This window comes from Cervus elaphus, chromosome 33 (genome assembly GCF_910594005.1).
Source record: "Cervus elaphus chromosome 33, mCerEla1.1, whole genome shotgun sequence".
NCBI lineage: Eukaryota > Metazoa > Chordata > Mammalia > Artiodactyla > Cervidae > Cervus > Cervus elaphus.
This window is the reverse complement of record NC_057847.1, coordinates 39,843,475-39,864,673: the sequence shown is the minus strand read 5'-3', so window position 1 is coordinate 39,864,673 and position 21,199 is coordinate 39,843,475. Positions and strand designations below refer to the sequence as shown.

Genomic DNA, 21,199 nt, shown 5'->3' with positions numbered 1-21,199 from the left:
CCCAGGCAGCCCTGACACTCTCTCCTGGCTCCCTCATGACTGACCTTTCTCCACTAGCTGCTGCCCAGGGGCTATTTTTAACAAGGCAGGTTTCATGAACTGCAAAATACTTTTTAGCCACAGATACTTCTTTTTTAAAGTTAACTTATTTATTTTACTTGGAGGCTTATTACTTTACAATATACCCACAGATACTTTTACACAACTCCTTTTACATGATGAGAACCGTGCGAGGCAAAGGGAGTTTTGTGTGTGTGCAGTCAGAAGGTAATGGAAGTACCACTAACCTGTGTGTGTGTGAGTTTGGTTAGTTTTTCCCCAGTGTGTTTCCATATCTATAAAGTAGTGTTAATGGTTCTCAGCCTTTCCACGTCTTCTCACGTGTTGTGGTGATCATGTATGTGTCTTAACATGATTTGAAAGTGCTTTGGAGGTGGTACAGCCCTGTGCATGAGTAGGTCTGGGTAAATGTGCTGTTACTTCTGAGGAAGATGACCCACTGTCCCTGCCTCAAGGGAGTTTTCAGGTTACATGGAGAGTTAGAAGTAGCATCACACGTGAGTAAATGAGCAAACCTAATTTAATACTAACTTACAAGGCACAGCCTAACCTCTTAGCTTGATAAACCATAACGCCTAATAAGTCACTCGTTTCACAGAATCCTGCCTATTTGCAGAGTGACTGAGACCCAGCCTGAGTGATGGTGAAAGTGGCAAGACTTAATTGACAAACACTGGCATCTATACTGGGCTTCGCTCGTGGCTCAGATGGTAAAGAATCCGCCTGCAATACAGGAGAACCTGGGTTCAATCCCTGGGTCAGGAAGATTCCCTGGAGAAGAACGTGGCAACCCACTCCAGTATTCTTGCCTGGAGAGTTCCATGGACAGAGGAGCCTGGCGACCATGGGGTCTCACAGAGTTGGACTCAACTGAGTGACTAACACTTGCACTTTCTTGGCATCTGTACTAGTTGAAGGAAGAAGACGATAGAATTTTTCAGTTGTTAAGGGACTTTTCAAGATTATCCAGGCTCTGGAAAATGTCAAACAGCCCTTATTTTTCAGAGTATTTTATTTTAATCATCATATTTAGGATATTGCCCTGTGTGGTCAACTCGAGGGTGACTGTGTTAACTTAATCAGGAGTATATTCCTGTTAGCCTGGAAGAATAGGTATTTTTGAGTAGCAGGTCATTTGTTTTAAGACCTGCTTTCCCTTTCTTGGAGGCTGTGGGGTTGTCCTATTTGTTGTGCTTCTTAGGTTGGATGGGGAAACTGGAGCCTTTGTGTGCCCCTCCTGGATCTATTTCAGTGCTTCATCATATCTGAACCAAGATGAAAGTTCACTGCCTGGGCTTCCAGCTAGTAGCCTGACCTGGGATCCCCGGGAAGAAGGTTGTGAAGTGGGGCAGTCTTAGTGGAGCATCTTTGTGGGAGGGGCCTGGCTTCAGAGGGTCTCACCTGCCTGCCTTTCACCAGGGCTGAAGGTGGACGCTGGAATGCATCTCTTAGGTGAACTTCATAAGGGCAGTGGGAGAGTCTTCTACTTACAAACATAAATTTATGTAATATTCTCCTTTTGAAATTGCAGCCCCATCTAGGACCTTTCTTCCCAGCATACTCAATGGAGGGAGGGGACCTTTCTCCTCCTCGCCTCGCCCCCGCCCGCACTCCCCTCCCTCCCCCTGACCTGAGTGATGCCGCTGGTCAGGGCCCGGGAACTTGTGGCCGAGCTGACGGAACTGGGTCTTCAGCCTGTCCCTGCAGTGCACAGGCCCTGACCAGACTGCCCCTGCCTGGCTGCTGCTGGGGCCCCTGAAGTCCTGCTTCCAGTGCTGTCATTTGTAACATGGAGTGAGGAGTCCCTGTTCCCACTGCTTGAGGTCTGAGATAGAGGTTTGATTCAGAAGTGCATGGCACTCAGGGAGAGCAAATGAAGAAGAACATCATTTGGACCTTGTTTTTCACCCTAGGAATATGATCCCTCAGATAAACCAACCACAACCTAAAAACCAGATCAGTCACCCCTACCCTGGAACTGTAACTTAGATGTTGGGGTTGTCTTGGAACCTGGCTAATTACAACATGCCTTCAGGAAAAGCATTTTGAGTCCTGAGCATTGGACTTCAAAATGAAAGTTTGTGACACAATCATAGCTTATTAAGAGATTATCATTAGTAACTAATGACGATTGAGGCAATAGCATTAATAAATTAAGGTAATCCTATGAAACCCTTAGCACAATCCCTGATATACAGTAACCTTCAGTAGATTCTCACTACTGTTATTACTAGCACCACCTGCATTTTTAGGATGGAAAGAGTCATACTTAACAAACGGATGCTCATATGAATGGCCCATTTAAAAAACACGCACAATGAAGACTGATCGATTCCAAATAGATGGAGAAATTGGTAGTAATCCTCCTGCTAGAATACTTGGAAATGTTAGGAGTCCCCTAAAGGTGTGACGGGCCCATCCCAAATCAGCTTACACTTTGGTTAGAGACTCAATGCCAGCTTTCCTGAACCAGCAACAGTGAGAATAAATGTCCTGCCTTCGTAGTTTGAGCTCATCCACTGAATAAGCAAACATTTACTGAGCATTGAGTATGGGCCAGGCCCTGTGCTGTTCAGAAAAGGAAGGGATCAGCTAATGGTAAATCCTCTAAGGAGGCTTCAGCAGATAGGAGGGATTTTTTTTTTTTTTAAATTTTTTTATTAGTTGGAGGCTAATTACTTAACAACATTTCAGTGGGTTTTGTCATACATTGATATGAATCAGCCATAGATTTACACGTATTCCCCATCCCGATCCCCCCTCTATTTTTAAACAAGGAGGGAGCAGTGGATGATAAGTCCAGGAGCAAAGACAGTTTTAAAATTGTGATAGGATACCCTGCAGTCACATCACAGGAGGAAATTGTTTTGTCTTTACTTCTAAACCATAAAGAGCATTGTAAAAATAAAACCCACTTTGGACCCTTTGATCCCAGATAACAGACTCTGTTGGAGCTAATTCACCAGCCTGCTGAAAAGTGTGTATGTTGATGAAGCAGCTTAATCCAGGCGTCTGGGTCCTGAATACACTCTGACCCAGTATGCTCCCATTGAAGTCTTGCAGTTAAAGGCCTGGGCCACTGGGATCCCAGTAGAGATCAGAGGACCTGGCCTCTGTTCGCAAGGACACAAGCCAGTGTGGGACCCGTGGCGGGACCTGTGTTTGCAAGTGGATCACATGTGACTCGGTATCTTTAAGTGAGAAGTGGCTGTTTGTAGATTTATAGAGTGAATGTTGCCCTTTTTCTCCTTTTTTGCCATGATGCTTTTCCATCCTGGTTTTCTTGGAAGAGGTTAAATATTAATTCTGCCATCAAGTATCCCTTCTCATGCTTATGTATTCCTGTCCCTGGTTTCCTCAAGGTTTCCATCCTATACTGCTAAAGGATCAAAGTCAAGTCGGCCTCTCTGGATGTCTTGAACAGATGTTATAATGGTTTAATTCTAAGGATTAAATTTCTGTCTGACTTTATCATTGGATTTTGTTTTATAGATTTTCCTCCTACATCTTCCCTGCATTAACCATTGTACTGCCCTGCCCCTTCTCTCTGTGCACAAATGTTATTAATTTGGGAAAAATACTTAAAGGTTCAAAGGAATTTAATGAGATTTGAATTCCTTTGTGAGCAATTCATCTTTGTTAAAAGGCAGGATATATCATTTCCAAATTACATAGATTTACTGTTAGCTCTCAGATGCTCTTAGACAGTTTTTTCATTATCTTCTTATCAGAGTTTTCTTTCCCCTCCCCTGTAGAATGATTTAGCAGTTTATTTCCCCTGATAAGCAACATTCTTCTAACTTACCAAAATACACTGTATGAAACATAGTTTGATAATAATCTGCACAGACCAGAAAACCATTGATCATGGGGATGGTATGTGTGTGTGTGTGTGTGAACTCTCAAGAGCCCCAGCTATTCCTGGCTTCCTTCAAAGTATTTTGGTCTCTCATTTCAGCCACAATTACAAGTTCATCGGAAAATGATGACCGGAGTGGCTCCAGTTTGGAATGGAATAAGGACGGAAGCCTAAGGTTAGGGGTACAGAAGGGAGTGCTCCATGACCGCAGGGCAGATAATTGCTCCCCAGTGGCAGAAGAGGAGCCCCCTGGGCCAGCGGAGAGCGTGCTGCCCAAAGCCGAAGCCTCAGTTGGAGATGGTCCGGTCCCTTATTCTCAGAGCTCCAGCTCGCTAATAATGCCACGGCCCAACTCAGTTGCAGGTAAGGCCACGCCTCTCCCTGGAAGGGTGACCTCGCTGGGTCTGAGGTGCCCACTGCTCACTTTCTTCACATGGGAATCTAATCCAGACACAAGCCACCCTTGTGATAATGGGTCAGGCACTTACTTTTGCAGGCCTTACTGTACCCATCTGTAAGCATGAGGGTAAACCCATATGTAAACATAAAGCTGCATTTAATGGTCATTAAGTGACCTTTGCCCTCTAGAATTCTTTAAATCTAATACTTAGACTATATGGCTCTTTGTATATGAGGGAAGAAAGGACCAAAAACTCTGTCCTTGTTTTTTTTTTTTAATTGTAGGATAATGCTTTACAGAATTTTGTTGTTTTCTGTCAGATTATTTTAAGCCTGAGTTAATGCAGGATTTACAGCTTAATCAAGGGAAATCATTGTTTAGAATGAGTTTGTTAATATCAGCTCAAAGAATTTCTTCTTTCCATTCCCCTGAATTTTCATTACAATTTACTTTTAATTTTTAGTTGGAGGATAATTGCTTTGCAGTGTTGTGTTGGTTTCTGCCGTACAATGTGAATCAGCCATATGTATGTGTATATCCTCTCCCTCTTGAACCTACCTTCTGCCCACCCCTCAAAAGAATTTCTAATCCAGCTTTCAAGCTAATTTTCTGTAGTTGAGGCTCATCATATAGATGGGAGATCCAGTTTTGTATAATTCGGTTATAAGGGAGTTCACGGTTTAAAACGAGCAGCATAAAAGCAAGTTCTCCATCAAGGAAATGGAAACAGGCCAGACAGCCACGTCTCAGCAAGATGGGGCAGCTGGAGCTGAGAAGAGAGTGTGAAAGGGGTGACTGGTGCTGGCTGACTGGTCAGTGGGTGCTAGTTCACAGTGGGCGGGGAAGGGAACCCTACATCTGAGCTGCTGTGCCTGTTTCAAGGTCCCAAATTTCTAAACTCGGTGCTCTTCTGTTGAATTTAGAAGAGGAACTTGTTTTGATCATTGTTTGTTACCAATGAGATGCTTCCGATTTCTCCTCTGCCAAGGCCTGGACCCAGGATCTCTCTTCTTACATCAAAGGGTTTCTTTGTGACTCTGTACTGCTCCTTTGGGATGGGCCAGGCTACTCTGGTTGTCGTTGGGTGTGTTTTACAGTGGAACTCCGAAGTGGCTGATAAATATACGGTCCTAATGGAAGAATTCTGAGACACAACTCTTATTTCACTTTCAAAGGAAGTAAAATGGCCTTGTTCCAGAAGAGGGATTTGGTGTGCCTGCCGGAAGGAAGTACTGAGAGGTTTATGTGTATTGAATGTATTGAATGATGGTTCTTCCAGAAGATAGTGTGTCCTCCCACCACCATTTCACCATCTACAGCATAATATGTTGCACCCATGGCATTTTAGACCCTTTTTACCTGGATATGATGAAAGGTTCATTTGTATTATCCCAGGGCTTCATAGCTGTATTGACTTCAACAAAATGGCAGACTTGTATTCAGTTTAATGCAGCTATTTTAAAATTAGGAAACACATTAATAAGTTAATTTAACAGTGTTAAAAGGACCCCTTTCGGGTTATGTTTTCTGCTTGATGCTCTTTTATGTGGTTTCCTGCCACGTGAAGTGACAGTGGGTGTGAGCTGAGCATTTCCAGGAGACTGCAGTGATTATAGAACAGGGCTTTCTGATTTCTGCTATGCTCATTCATTAGCTTCTGCGGATGCACTTGAACCAGACCTCCTGTGGAATTGGGAGGGTTTTACCTCTGGGCTTGAGCAGTGACTGCTTAGTCTAATGGGTTTGCTCATTTCTCCCATGTTGCATATTTTATAAACTAAAAGCATATTTTGGAAGGAAATAGGAAAGTGCCTTACATTATAGTATCTGCTAACAAGCTCGGAGTCTGGTAGATTCTTCATTGCCTACCCTTTTACCCCTGAAGCTGAACTTCAGTTAGGTAGGAATGGTGGAACTCCCCTGGTGGTCTAGTAGCTAAGACTCTTCACTTCCAATACAGAGAGGCTGGGTTCCATTCCTGGTCAGGAAACTAGATCCCATAAACTACAACTAAGAGTTCTCATGCCAAAAAGATCCCTCATGCTGCAACTTAAGATTCAGTGCAGCCAAATAAATAAAAACTTTTTTAAAGAGGGAATGGCAAGATTTTTCAAGTATCATTGAAAAGGATAGAAGACTCATGTTATAGACTATATGCAGTGCTGTTTGTCTAGGGATTAGAAGGCAGTTTGCTACAAATAGCAGTAGGCAACACTCGGTGGTGGACTGAAGTAAGGTGGGAAGGACCGTATACTGAAATCTCTTTTGAAACTGTTTGCATGTCAAGATTCATGTAAACACAGAGGAACTCCCGTTTGATAGGAAAGGTGTTTTGGTATGTGAAACAGAATAAGGACTACGCAGGGGAAAGAAAGGTGATGCCAGCTTCCCCAAGGGACATAGTTTCCTTGGGGGGTGAGGATATGGAAACAAGTTCCAAAGGCTGCCTGCCGTTACTGTCCCTAAGCCTGTTACAGAGAACTGGAGCTGTTGCTTCATTCTTAATTGTCTCACACAGTGGAATTTTTTGGTCAAAGGTTATAAAAGTAAGTTGGCTAGGTTTGGTGATTGTTTTGCTATACAGAGATTTTCTTTGGCAAAGCATTTGTTGAAGTGGAATTGATTTAGAAAGCTGCAGTCTGATTATTATTGTATATGCCACATCAAAATACATAACACAGACACATTATTCCTTCATTAGAAAGCAGAATAAGAAGCCTTTAAAGTGATATCTTGAATAATCCAGAAGTTGGATAATTGAGCTCTACCCTTTTGGACTACTGTTTTTCTTTTCTTTTCTTTTGTCCTTTGAAATACTTTCTAAGTGAATCACAGAACACTGTTTAGTTTAGGAAACTAACAAGCAGGAATACCAGCCAGTTTTCTTGAGACTCGAACTGATGATTGCCTTGGACTTGCCTTTGATAGGTTAATCCATGGTGTTTTAATAGATGTTCCCTTTGCTCAGCGTAGACAAGTCTCCCTCTGCTTCTCCATCTACCCATTCCATCCCCACCTCCTTTCCCCACCAAAAACCCCTCTTTCCTGCAGCATCTTAACATGTACTTCTCACCCAGATGTTAGACACAATGCGTGTATGCCATGACTGTATAATTAATTTAATTGTAGAGGTATTAGCAGTAGATTTATTGCAGCATGAAATTATTGCTTTCCCTCTGATTGTTCTGGACTCTGAATAGTGTTCGGGCTTTTGAAAGCATTTATTATTTAAATATCAGAAGTGAGCTAGTTTTTGTAGCATCTGAGAGTTCCTAGGAGTGTGTGAAAGGACAGCGTGTTGTTGTCTTGGGTGTCACCTGGGCGTGGGACTGAACACCTGCAGTGTCACTGCTGCTCCTCTTCCATCACTCTCAGTGGCTGTGATGACACTTTATAAAGTGGAGGGAGCCAGCAGGTGGTGGCTTGCAGCCCTGATAAGCAGTGGTCCTTTTTGAAGCAACATGTTCATGTTTAGCATAGACCTCTGGAGTTGCTGGGCCACTCTGTTCCCTACTTTGGAACTGAAACTGTAGTCACTGAATATCTGCAAAGAGGTATTTGAAACCTCCTATCTCCTGCCTCTGTGTCAGACTTGGGCTTTTTTGCAATCCTTTCTTTGAAGTGCTCTTTACAGTCTCTTCTTCTTAAACCTTCAGTTGTCAAAAAATTCTGAACTGAATGTCATGTTTTAAGGCGTCAGGATAAGAAGGTAAGTGGGAAGCCTTTGGAGGCTACAGGCGTCTCTGTGCCCTCTGGGGTTGAGGCAGCAGGTCAGACAATCTGGGCTCTTCCAGCTCTGAACCAAACCAGCTTGTGGCCAGAATGTAGCTGGGGTTACTCCTTCTGTCTCAGCCTTCACCATGTAGGTGTGTGCACAATGAGGTGTGCTGAAGAGGGGTCATTTGCAGAGTCCCAAGTCAAAGTCCCAGGTCCCAGGTAGCAGCCTGGAAATACATTCTAAGCAGTATTACTATAGGGAGTCAGGGTGATGGGTGTGGTCCTGCTGGCCATCTAGGAAGTTTCCCATGCCCTGATTGTGAAGGACCTGGAGAGAAGCTAGATGTTGCCTTGGATTCCTATACCTTAGGCTCACTTGGAAGTCCTACATAGGGAATTAGCTGTATCTTTCTAAGAGGAAAGATTTGTGTGGAGTATTGACATAACTGTGTGTGTGCAGTATGTGTGAACAAGCTGTGGATACGCACCGAAGAAGCGTCAGTGTGTGCTGCCGTAGAGCCGAGCTGTCTGATGTTTCTCCGTGGCCTGGGACGTTGAGCAGGGCACGTGGTCAGTTGGCCTCTGGAGACGGCGGCAGAGTGGATGCACTGTCTCAGAGCCAGGCCATGCGCCACCCACATGCCTGCTGAATGGAGGAGTGAGAGGAGGTGGTGCCAAAAGTGAGGAGGAAAAGGACCGAGGCCTTAGGAGGGGAAGTAGGAAGGGCCCAGATCAGGCAGATGGTGCTGGTCGGTGGTCGGCTGCTGCATCCGAGCCCATAGGGTTTTCAGCAAGCAGATGGCCCAGCTTGACTTCTGTCCTTCGAAATTCTGTCACACTGATGATTTCACCAGTCTTAGAAGCCTTAGCCCTGGAAAAAGGAGCTCCCTCTCCCCCATCATTCCCCCTCAAGTGATGTCTGTATCCCTGTAAGATAATCATATGTCTAGGATCATCATTATTTTTTTAATAGACTCCTTAACCCCCAAACCAGATTGGGTTTGTTTTTATTTAGATTTTTCTCATTGTGACCTAGAATATATATATATATATAAATAAATAGGAGAAGCTTCCTTTTTTAAGATGGAAGCATGAACTGTGTATATGCTTTAAAAATTTGCTAAGACATAACAAAATTATTTTGTACTGATTATTTTTATAATTCACCTTATGTGTGCTTGAATAGATCCTTAAAACTTTTTAACAGGTAACTATGTGCCATGACTCTTACTTATTTGATCAGAGGAAAATGTGATTACTTATTTTTAGAATTAAAAAAGTACATAAACATAATATAGTATAATATATAATCTATAATGTATACATAAAAATTTGAAGCTTTCTGATAAAGTCCACTTGGTTACTTTTACTGCTAAGAGCTGACTTTTAGGGTTCTGAGCCCTGAGGAATTGTCCATGCAGAATCTGCTCACCTAGTTAGCAAAGCTGGAATTCTAGTGATGGTAGAAGACTCTCTGGAGCTACAGAGATGCCAAGGCACTGTGCTGTGTTTGCAGTCAGTACTGAAGCTTTATTGAGTTTCACTTGATTCAGGTTTCTTCATAAAAATTTTTGGTGAGGGCTGTCTCTTTCCTGGAGTAACGGAGATTCTGGCAACCGTATCAACATGACTTTGGCTTAAGAATGAGGAGCTCTTGGTTTTTTCCACTTCTCAATTAACAGCACTGACAGAAAAATTAATGGGGGCAGGTAAACAAAACCAAAGTCAGTCTGAAGTAAATTTTGTTGAAAGCCTGAAATGAATGGCTCTGTTATTTATAATTTTTCGTAGTTTGGGTATGATATTAAACTCAACTTTGAAAAGACTAAACTTCCGTTTAATATTACAGCAACAAGCTCAACCAAATTGGAAGACCTGAGTTATTTGGATGGACAGAGAAATGCTCCCCTTCGGACATCAATTAGGTTACCATGGCACAATACGGCTGGAGGTAGGGCACAGGAAGTTAAAGGTATTTATCTTTGTGTCTGCTGCAACTATGGCTGTGATGAGCTCGTTCACTAAACATGGAAAGTCTGTGGTAACCAGCATTCAAGCCAGCCGTTTTTAAAACATGAAATGAAGTGTATGTGTACAAGAAGTTTGTATCTCTATGGTGTCCTAGGAAACCATCCTTAACAGTTTTGGAGTCTCCTCTTATGTTATGTAATTAACTTGCTTCTGGAGTTGAAAAATTATTCTGCAGTATGTTGTTTTGAAGTGAGTGGTCGTTTAACACTCAGGGATTGTTTAACACTCACTAGAATTTTTGGTCACCAACAAAGAATCAGCTTTGTTACAGTTTCTTAGGCTCTGTGGGCCACCTCCTGCTTCTGGCTGAAGTGCACAACTGAGTAGCCAAAAAACTCATAATAAGGATCAAAGTACCACCACACACCGATAAGAGCTGGGACACTGTCTTTAGGGGAAATGCGTTTCTGTTTTTTCCTATAGAAGTGGAAGAAACATGTCTTAAGTACTATTTCAGATAAACTGACGAGACATGATTTGGCTCCTTCATCACTTTCTCTAACTCTCCGTGTATCTATCTTGAGTCATGCAAATAACTTAGAAGCATGAAAGGGCTAGAGTCATTTTAATAGGACCCTTTGTAAGACCAATAAGGTATGATAAATGAGGTATTAGGAAGTGTTATAAGAACCATGCTGGAAGTACTTGCAGACCCCTTGTATTGTAAAACCATACAATCGATGATAAACTGAGTTTTTTAGCGTATAAAATTATGACATTCTTCTAAAATAATGATCTTTTTTCTTTTTTTTCTAAGCACGATTTGCTCCCTACAAGCCACAAGACATTTTGTTGAAACCATTATTGTTTGAAGTACCGAGCATAACCACAGACTCTGTGTTTGTGGGAAGGGATTGGCTCTTTCACCAGATAGAGGAAAACTTGAGGAACACAGAACTGACGGAAAACAGAGGCGCGGTGGTTATTGGAAACGTGGGCTTTGGGAAGACGGCCATCATTTCTAAGTTGGTGGCACTGAGCTGCCATGGAAGCCGCATGAGGCAGATCGCTTCCAACAGCCCCAGCTCATCACCGAAAAGTATGTCCGTGTTTAACCGCTGGTCCAGTTTATTGCATGAATGTAAGAAAGGTGGAGGGAATTGCTGTCTGGATAGACATAAATTTCCCAGTTTTCCTCATATTCCAGCTGATGTGTCAGGTTTGTGCTCACGTGCTGGAGAATTCTCTCTTTCACAGTCTTCTGTAGGTATGACCTGGGGTGAGGTCAGGCCTCCCTCATGTTCTCCCAGCTGTCAGGCCTGTCACCCTCCTGATGGGGGCAGTGAGGCCTGATTAGGTGCTCTGAGGAATTCAGGGTACTAAAATTTGGGATTAGTCTTCTGGCAGAACAAGCCAGAAGGAGTCTGTGCAGAATTCTTTGGCATCCTGTTTTTCACAGTCTTCGTCTTCTATGCTGGACTTACCAAAATTATAAAAACTAACTTCAAATGGGAAGGAGTGGCAAATTTGACAACCCATTGCTTATTTTATGTGTAATAAAACAAAGTGTTTCTAACAGGGTGAACAAGAACAGGGAACCAGGAAAGATTTTTTTTTTTTATTAACCAAAAATAATAAAGGAAGCCAGGAACAGCGGTTCTCCTGGGAGGGCACCTGGGTAATGGGAGGCAGGGCTGCGAGGGAGCTGTATTCCCATTTGGGCCTTTGCATTTGATACCATGTTCACTCATTAGCTGTTAAAATACTCTCTGGGTCCAACCAAGAAGTATGTTCAGCATCCCACACTATCGTTGTAAATAATGAAACTGGTCTCTTCACTGCAGCTTCAGATTCCTCCCAGGATGTTCCTTTCACTCCACTGCTTTCACCAAGTTCTTCTACAAGTGGTACTGGTGCGGCTAAATCCTCCCCAGTGTCTGGGTCTGATGCTCCTGAGAACCAGAGATCACGAGAGGATGCCGTGAAATACCTGGCTTCCAAGGTAACCTGCTCCTGCTCTATGGGAGTCTTCCAGAGAGAGAGATTTGCTAGTGTGGCTTTTTAGAAATGAATTTTATAAGGGATCTTGAAACGGAGACAAGAGTTGCTTAATTTGAAAATACAACTTTTGATAAAATTGTGATAGAGTACTTCAAATAAAAGGTACTCATGAAAGTTAATATCTTAGGACACTGGCAGTGGTGTCATTGATGTCATTAAATGATGAAGTGACAAGAGTTCCTCAGAGCCGCCGTGGTTATCATTGCACTCACCACAAATCCATCCTTGTAAGCACATGCTCTCCTTCATTTTTCATTTGGTATAAAAGCAGGAGATTGGGAGCCTTTACCATGCCCCAGGCCTTCTCCCCGACCCCCACTCTGTTGCTAGGGCCCTTGGTTAGAAGTGTCTTTCTGTCAGAGGTTTCTTGTGATGTTGTAAAGAGACTTGGCTGACTTCCCTTCCTAAGACCTGATCATCAAGGTCCTTCTGAAATTTTCAGTCTGCTCAACATCCAGCACAGGTTCATAAGCTGCCCTCCTGCACAGCAGCAGTTACCACTCTCATTTCTCGTGAGCCGCTTGGGTCTCCCAGGGCAGAAGGGGCGTGAGCTGGTGATGCTGGAGAACCACCACAAGTGGACAGTGGTGAGAAGCATCTGTGAGGAACCCCCTCGGGTGAGGTTTGTGCAGGGGAGCTGAAACGAATGTTCCCCAGCCCTAGATCCCTGTTCCTTGCTTCTGCTTTCCCGATGAAGGCTATTCCTCACCCAGCCTGGGCAGTCCCAATGCCCTGACCACTGATTTGGGGCAGTCCTCTGGCCATGAACGGGTGATCTGAGATGAGGGATATGGTGCAGACTTCACAGCCACCCTGTGACAGTGGTTTTTAAAACCAGTTTGGGACCCACAAGAAGAAATACATGTTATACTAAACATCTGGTGTTCACACACATCATCACACACACAACTGAAGCAAAAACATTATATACTTATTCTTACATCTATAAAGTTCACTGTATTAAATTAAAAAAAAAGGCTTTATGGCTCCAAATTGATTTCATGCCCCTCTCTTGGATTGCCAGACTTCCTTTTATCAAACACCATGCTAGGTAGACTGTGGTGCTGGCTCACTGGTAGTTTGCACAAGCTCACAGGTCCCCTTGCATCACTGTTAAGCTCTGTCCAGTTGAGAAGGGAAGAGCAGTCCTCTTCCCTCTGAGTGTCCATGATGCGTGCTCATTCGCTTCATTCGTGTCCGACTCTTTGCGATCCCATGGACTGTAGCCCACCAGGCTGCTCTGTCTGTGGATTCTCCAAGCAAGAATACTAGAGTGGCTTGCCATTTCCTTCTCCAGTGTCCATGATAGATATAATCAAAAACAGAAGTCACGTGGGTTCCAAATTGGCCACACCTATCTTGCCACCTACTTTGTAAGAGTCTGTAGACCTGGAATCAGACTCCAGATCTTCCATTGACTGTCTGTCACCCTGGCAGGGCATTAACCTGTGTGTCTACTGCCCTCTGCTCTGATCCATAGCCAGTGGTTCTTATCCTGCTTCTGCAGGGCTTGTAGGGCTGCGTGGGACAGCAGTGACACAGACCCCTCTGAAAAACATAGAGCACTTTACATGAATGTGTTTTGACCTTTTTCACCTTCCTTACCTTGTACTTAGGGCCTCACTGGTGATAACCCTCCTGCCAAAGCAGGAGACACAGGTTCAATCCGTGGGTCAGAAACGTCCGCTGGAGAAAGGCAATGGCAACCCACTTCAGTATTCTTGCCTGGGAAGTCTCATGGACAGAGGAGCCTGGTGGGCTACCATCCATGGGGTCGCAAGAGAGTCAGACACGACTTAGCCACTGAACAACAACCACCACCACCAGCTATATTTACATTCATTCTCATGGGGAAGGTTGCATATTTTTCATTTGTCTGCAGTATGTATGCCTCACATTCTCAAGACAGAGCCACATCTGGCACTTTCCTTGGGGGTCTCTCTAATGAATAGCCTGCTGCCACTTCAAATCCATCCCAACAAAAAGGATCCTCTCAGCGCTTGGGCAGGAGCCTCCCTTCTATGTGTCCCTTCACACGACCGGCAGGATTTGGGTAGTGTCTGCTGTTGAACTTCTCCATGGTGTCGCTGGAAGTGTGGGGAGGAGGCTGAGGGCCTGAGCCAGGCTGCCTTGCCCTCTTGCCAGCAAGAGGAAGCAGCAGTGACTTGACTGCCTGGCTTTCGTTGCCACCAATTTTGTCTGCTTTTTGGATGCCGGAAATGAGTTTCCCAAGGAGATGCTGCTCTTTTTGAAAACAGACATGTAGTGACTGTGATACTAGTGGGTATCAAGAATATCCAGATGGCTCGAAATTGTTTTAAGCCAGGGTAGAATTTATGTTTCCTGAATAACTTTTATTCATTTATATTTGAGACAGAGGGAGTTAACTTGTGGCGATCTTAGGGGCGGTCAAGAGAGATTTGTGGCTACAACTTAAAGTCTGCCTAGAGTTCAGCAAGCTTTAGCATTCCGTCCAAACTGGAGGAATTGCTGAATCCATTAAGCTAAATGATGACTCAGTCCTGGGGAATAGAAGGAACGTGTCTTGTTAGAGAATGGGAGGACTGCATCCCATCGGAGAGCGTGGGAGGAGCCGTGCGGAGAGGATGGGGCGATGCTGACGGCTCTGCTTCCCCGCAGGTCGTGGCCTACCACTACTGCCAGGCCGACAACACCTACACGTGCCTGGTGCCCGAGTTCGTGCACAGCGTCGCGGCCCTGCTCTGCCGCTCCCACCAGCTGGCCGCCTACCGGGACCTGCTGATTCGGGAGCCGCAGCTGCAGAGCATGCTCAGCCTCAGGTCCTGTGTGCAGGACCCGGTGGCCGCCTTCAAGAGGGGCGTGCTGGAGCCGCTCACAAGCCTGAGAAACGGTACCTCCCCGCGGCCGGCCGTGTGCTCCCGCTCCCCGGGATGGTCCTCAGAATGGGGGTGGGGGTCTGCCCGGCCCTGAGGGAGGGAGCGAAGTGGGCACAGGGAGGATGTTGGGAGGGGCATGTCTTCTCCCCTTCCCCAGAATCCTCTGTCCAGGGCCCCACCTTGTCCCCCTCCAAATAGTGTCCTTATGAGTGGAACACCTCCAGTAAGAATTGACTCTCCAGTTGAACATTTCCAAAGTAGCTAATTTGTAACCAGAGGTTATTTAGATGACTGGCTCCCTAGAAACTGCTGCCTGCCTATTTTGCACTCCTCAGTAGCGAGGGAGTACATTGGGAGTATGTTGATTGTTTGGGGAACTTGCCAGCGTGTTTTTCCAGGGGCCTCTGTTCCCTGGTGGCTCAGATGCTAAATCTGCTTGCAGTGCAGGAGACCTGGGTTCGATTCCTGGGTTGGGAAGATCTCCTGGAGAAGGGAATGGCAGCCCACTCAAGTACTCTTGCCTGGAAAATCCCATGGACAGAGGAGCCTGCCGGGCTACAGTGCACAGGGTCACAAAGAGTTGGACATGACTGGACGGGCACGCTTTCACTGTTCAGTTGAAGCTAAAATCATTTCTTGAAGTGGCCGATTGGGTTTTTTTGCCCTTGACCGTCTCAGTAGGGGCATTAGTGATATTCTGGGCCTTTGTCTATTCATCCTTCCTGCCCCTTGCTCCTTACCTTTTGAGCTAGTCTACCTGCCTCCATAGCACTCCTGCCATTTGGTGCCAGGGAGAGGGGAGGGAAGCAGATACGCCATCACTGCTGCTCATCTCCGGGCAGGAAACTGGCACCAATGAATAGAAAGCTAGGTTCAGGCTTGGAGGTTTCTCTGTAGCAGAGTTCTCGCCTCCACTGGCTGTGTGCCTTCAGTGGGATGCTCTGACCTTCCAGGGTCCTCTTGCCTTCCCAGAATCCATCAAGGGAGCTCTGTGGGCGGGGTGGGGGGACAGGACCTAGAGTTTTTTGCAGGTTTCATCTCAGTGTGTGCTGGTTATCTTTGCTGTCACTCACCCCAGTGACAGGAGTTTTTGAAGAGCTAACTGTAATCATACACGTGGGTGAGATCCTGCTAATGTGTGTGATGCAGTATGTTTCTGAAAACTGTTTGGTGGGAATTGATCTTCTTTTGGCTCTGCACTCTGGTTTTCATTACAAATTTAATAGAAAATATGCTTCTGTGAAAACCACTTCTTCTGCCATATGTAAACCTTTTTAGTTTTCCCTAACACTTTAAATTGTGCATTAAAATACACTAGGTGGTGCTATCTTATAGAAATGTGTAATTTCTTAATTTAAGAAAAATCATTTTATCTTTTAGAGCAGAAAATTCCTGAAGAAGAATACATTATTTTGATAGATGGCTTAAATGAAGCTGAGTTTCATAAACCTGATTATGGAGATACACTTTCTTCATTTATTACCAAGATTATTTCTAAATTCCCTGCTTGGTTGAAGTTGATTGTGACTGTAAGAGCAAATTTCCAGGTAAAAAAAGAATTCTAAGTCTCTTTCCAAGACCCAGTGCCCAATTTTGCAATTTTTATAATTAAAATTTTAGGTTAACATTAACAACTTAAACTGTTGTAAATCATTTTGCTGCTGAATTGAAAACTGTATTAGAACTTTGAAATATTAGTGCACAGAGCCCTAAACAGGCAAAGCTCTAACCTTTTTACCCCCGAGGCACATTTATCAAGGTGTCAGGTAAGTTCCCTAATTTCATTAAGCTATAGTGGTGCTTCCAAAATGGAAATGTCTCACCCCAGTTCATCGCAACTCAGTTTGGGGGACAGTTTTAGGTGCCTGGCCAATAAGTCTACTAGGGTTTCAAGTTATTCTTGCCGGTAGTTATTTGTATGAGTTTGCAGTGAATTTTTTTTTTTTTTTTTATGAAGAGGTAAGGGAGAGATAAAGGAGGAAGATTTTTAAGGCCAATTCTGAAAAATGGTTCAGTTTTTCATAAAACTTAAACATGAGATAACACTTGCAGCAAAATGAAGAGTGTATGTGTTTTTTAAAAATTCTATTCCTCATCTGTCCCTTCATTTGAACTCTATAATTATATCTTAACAACCATTGACTCCTTCCATCTACCCTTATCCATTTTTAGTAAAGATGCGCGACATGGATTTTTATTTTTTTCCCTTTTAGGATGATATTTATTTTAAAATAGCATTCGGGTTCTTCTTTTCCTCTTTAAAAGGAGAATGGGACCTCATGTGCACTTGGTGTTTGTTTTTATAGGCATTTGATTCATACACTTTTCAGTCACTTTTCCAGAGTGAGCAGAGTTTGGCAGTCAGCAGCTCGGGAGCAGGAATCCTGTGTTCTGCGTTTGAGCTGTGTTGAATTTTCAGAGTCTCAGTTAGCATCCATGTACAGGGGTGTAACTGTCCTCAGCCTGCCTCCTACAGCTGTCACATTCAATGAGGACATGTTACAGAAATGACAGTGGGATGCTTAAACAAAAAAAGGGACAAAATTCACCTCGACTGTTAGGTGTCATCCCACAGGTGCTTACCTGTAGGATGGGAAAGGGACAGGGTGTTCTGTGTCTACCTGCTGGTCCCACAGCTATATGTGACTTTGAGAAAGTGAGACTCCATGCAGTTAAGATTTGTGCACCTCTGTATGTCACACTTCAATTTAAAAGTTTACAAAAAAAAAAAACTAACAACAACAACAAATAGTGGGCTATATGAAAGTCCAACAGCTTCACTACAGCAGTCCCCGGGGCCCAGCCTGGGGGCAGTTTCAGATGACCTGGTTGGGTATCTTGACGCACACTGAAGAATGCCTCTGATCTCAGTGTCCGGCCATGGTCTTAGATGCACAGTGTTGGTTTGTGTCTGTCCTTGTCGTATCACCGGCTGCACGGTGTAAAGATTATGGGTATCAGGTCACCTGGGAGTCTCCGTGCCCCATTGCTGGTGCAGCCAGGTTGTCACTGCCAGCTCAAGGCTCTTCCATCTCACTTGGCTCCGCATCCTCGGATAAGAGCCTCAGGAAAGCCTTTTCTGATTTGATCTCGCATCAGGCATTTCTTTCACATAAGCTTTTTATCTTCAATTTATCCTATTACACGTTTTAAGATAAAACAATGAGTCCCTGTAATCCATGAAAATCCTCCTTGAAAGAAAACTCGGGGATCTGGTTTGAAGTGCAGCTGACATGAAAAAGAAATCTCCGTGGAGTGACACGGTGGGTCCTGTTGCTTTGCAGGAAATCGTCAGCGAGCTGCCGTTTGTCAAGCTGTCCTTGGATGACTTTCCGGACAATAAAGACATCCACAGCGACCTGCACGCCTACGTCCAGCACAGGGTCCACAGCAGCCAGGACATCCTCAGCAACATCTCGCTGAACGGCAAGGCCGATGCCGCCCTCATCGGCAAAGTCAGCAGCCATCTGGTTCTGCGGAGCCTCGGCTCCTACCTGTACCTCAAGCTCACCTTGGACCTTTTCCAAAGGGGACACCTGGTCATCAAGAGCGCCAGCTACAAGGTGGTGCCTGTGTCTCTGTCTGAGCTTTACCTGCTACAGTGCAACATGAAGTTCATGACCCAGTCTGCTTTCGAGAGAGCGCTTCCCATTTTAAACGTGGCCCTGGCGTCCCTCCACCCCATGACGGATGAGCAGATCTTCCAGGCGATCAACGCCGGCCACATCCAAGGGGAGCAGGGCTGGGAGGACTTCCAGCAGAGGATGGATGCTCTCTCCTGCTTCCTCATCAAGCGGCGAGACAAAACCCGCATGTTCTGTCACCCATCCTTCAGGGAGTGGCTCGTGTGGAGAGCAGATGGCGAGAACACAGCCTTCCTATGTGAGCCCAGGTATGACGGGCTTCTTATCCAGCAGCTTTGTGCAGGAAGCCTGATGCCTGGCTGGTGAAGGGATCACAAACACGATTCATGGTCTTTTGCAGAAAGACAACACAGCATGAATGATACAATGAAAGTCGCTCAGTCCTGTCCAGCTCTTTGCGACTATATGGACTGTAGCCTGCCAGGCTTCTCTGTTCATAGGATTCTCCAGGCAAGAATACTGGAGTGGGTTGCCAATCCCTTCTCCAGGGGATCTTCCCGACCCAGGGATTGAACCTGGGTCTCCTGAGTTGCAGGCAGATTCTTTACCGCCTGGACCACCCGGGAAACCCTCAAATAAAAACTTCCTTCCCTTTTTTTTTTTTTAAACTTTTTATTTTGTATTGGGATACAGTCAGTTAACCAGCTTCCCAGGTGGCGCTGTTGGTAAAGAATCTGCCTGCCGATGCAGGAGACATGGGTTTGATCCCTGGGTTGGGAAGATCTCCTGGAAAAGAGAATTAACTCACTCCAGTATTCTTGCCTGGAGAATTCCATGGACAGAGGAGCCTGGTGGGCTACAGTCCATGGGGTCATAAAGAGTCAAACACGACTGAGTACATAACCAATTAGCAGTTGTCGTGGTCATTTCAGGTGAATAGTGGAGGGGCCCAGCCTTATATATACATGTATCCATTCTCCCCAAACCTCCCTCCCATTGAGGCTGCCACATCACATTGAGTAGAGTTTCATGTGAAAGCTTCCCTCCTTTAATTGCTAGTATTGTAGGACTCCTCAGCATATCTGGACGAAGGAGAAGCTGGGCGGTTCTCGGGCGGTGTTTCTTTGTGATTCTCTTTTAGGTCCCCGTCCCCTCTCTCAGGGGCACGAGCAGGAGAGTGTGGGACCAGCTGCAGGGAACAGCTGGCTTCCCTCAAGCCTGTTCACAGCTCCATTCCTTTGTGGGGCTGGGAATCTGCAGACTGTCTCTCAATGCCATTCTACCACCTCTTGAGCTTGTGGCGTCTTGTCCCAGGGATCTGATGCATCTGTGGCCCCAGAGGGGAATGCAGCCATCGCTTCTGGCCACCTCATTTTGTACTTGTGTCCTGAAAGGATAGCAGATTGGGATTTGGGGTTGGGAGGAATTGGGTTCAGAGTTTAGGTGCCTCATTTGTGGTGGGGCAGCTGCATCTGAGGAGTCAGAGGTCCACTGAGGCTTTGCAGCAAGGCTGAGCCAGGACACAGCTCTCCCCATTGTCCAGGGGAGGAGGTAGGTGGGAAGCCTGCCCACCCTGCAGTGTGGTATTAGTCAGGGTGAGAGACTGAGGAATTTGAAGCGCAAATGCTCTTAGATAAGGGTGGGCTCATGTCCAGCATCATTGCTCCTGCCTTCTCTGATTCGGAATTGCTCCAGGCCCTGTGTAAGAGGTCTGACAAGCCTCTCAGCTCCTTTGGGCTGCCCTGGCTGTTTAATCCGATGCTAAGGCCCAGAAATGAAATGAATAAACACTTGTGAGCCATATACTCCCTTTCTCCCATGAATATTTTTTTTAATTTATTGATTTTTAACTGGAGGATAATTGCTTTACAATACTGTGTTTATTTCTGCCATACATCAACATGAATCAGCCCCAGGTATACATATGTCCCTTCCCTCTTGAACCTCCCTCCCACCTCCCACCCTACCCCTCTAGGTTGTCCCAGAGCACCTGATTTGAGCCTCCTGTGTCACACAGTAAATTCCCACTGGTTATCTATTTTACATATGGTACCGTATGTTTCTTCCATGAATATTGACTTACCATTGACTCTCTTGGTCTAGCTGCTCTTTTATGTTGTAAATAGGGTGTTTTCTTAAGTGACACTGGGCTAAGAGTTTACTGTCTTTTGAAAGTGCTTTGGGACAATAAACTAACTCCCAGGTTATTTAGCCAGTCAGTAAAAACTAGGTGACAGATGTTCTATGATACATTTAGCCAAGTCAGACCATTTTACAGGAAGATAGTAAAGTGGAGAGAAGCCTTGCTAACATGAGGTAGATGGGCCTGGCTTGGCCTGTGGGCAGAGTCGAGCAGAAGGAGGTACTGTATATGGATGACATTGAGGTGTTAAGCTTCAGAAACTAGCGATGGCATTACTCTTAAAGCACGTCAGAAAGGCAGAGGCACGGGGCTGGCTTTGCTAGGCAGGAGCTGCTTAGGATTTTAGCAGTGTGAGCTCATGGGGTTGGTGGTGGGGTTCCAAGGCAGGTGGGGTCTCACAATTGGAAGAGAGGTTGGAGTTAAAGATCTGGCATCGTTGATGGAGAGGCAATGGTGGGACATGTTGAGGAAGTGCAGTTGGGGGAGAGGGAATGTTGGACTTCGGGACAAGGAGAAGGATTTCTGGGAAAGTGAAGGAAGTAGGCG

The 21,199-nt window shown here is 45.1% G+C and overlaps 1 protein-coding gene across 11 annotated transcripts in view; it reads left to right on the top strand.

Moving 5' to 3' along the window:
• TANC1 (tetratricopeptide repeat, ankyrin repeat and coiled-coil containing 1) overlaps positions 1 to 21,199 on the top strand; it is a 241,903-nt gene that overhangs the window by 175,704 nt on the left and 45,000 nt on the right. For 7 of the 11 annotated variants that reach the window (XM_043894132.1, XM_043894127.1, XM_043894122.1 and 4 more), the window contains 7 exons: positions 4,019 to 4,282; positions 9,886 to 10,008; positions 10,825 to 11,106; positions 11,852 to 12,009; positions 14,709 to 14,940; positions 16,307 to 16,473; positions 18,211 to 18,818. In XM_043894132.1, coding sequence (XP_043750067.1) covers positions 4,019 to 4,282; positions 9,886 to 10,008; positions 10,825 to 11,106; positions 11,852 to 12,009; positions 14,709 to 14,940; positions 16,307 to 16,473; positions 18,211 to 18,818 — 1,834 coding nt within the window. The remainder of the gene's footprint in view (positions 1 to 4,018; positions 4,283 to 9,885; positions 10,009 to 10,824; positions 11,107 to 11,851; positions 12,010 to 14,708; positions 14,941 to 16,306; positions 16,474 to 18,210; positions 18,819 to 21,199) is intronic. The other 4 variants (XM_043894129.1, XM_043894128.1, XM_043894131.1 and 1 more) reach the window with 3 other exon arrangements.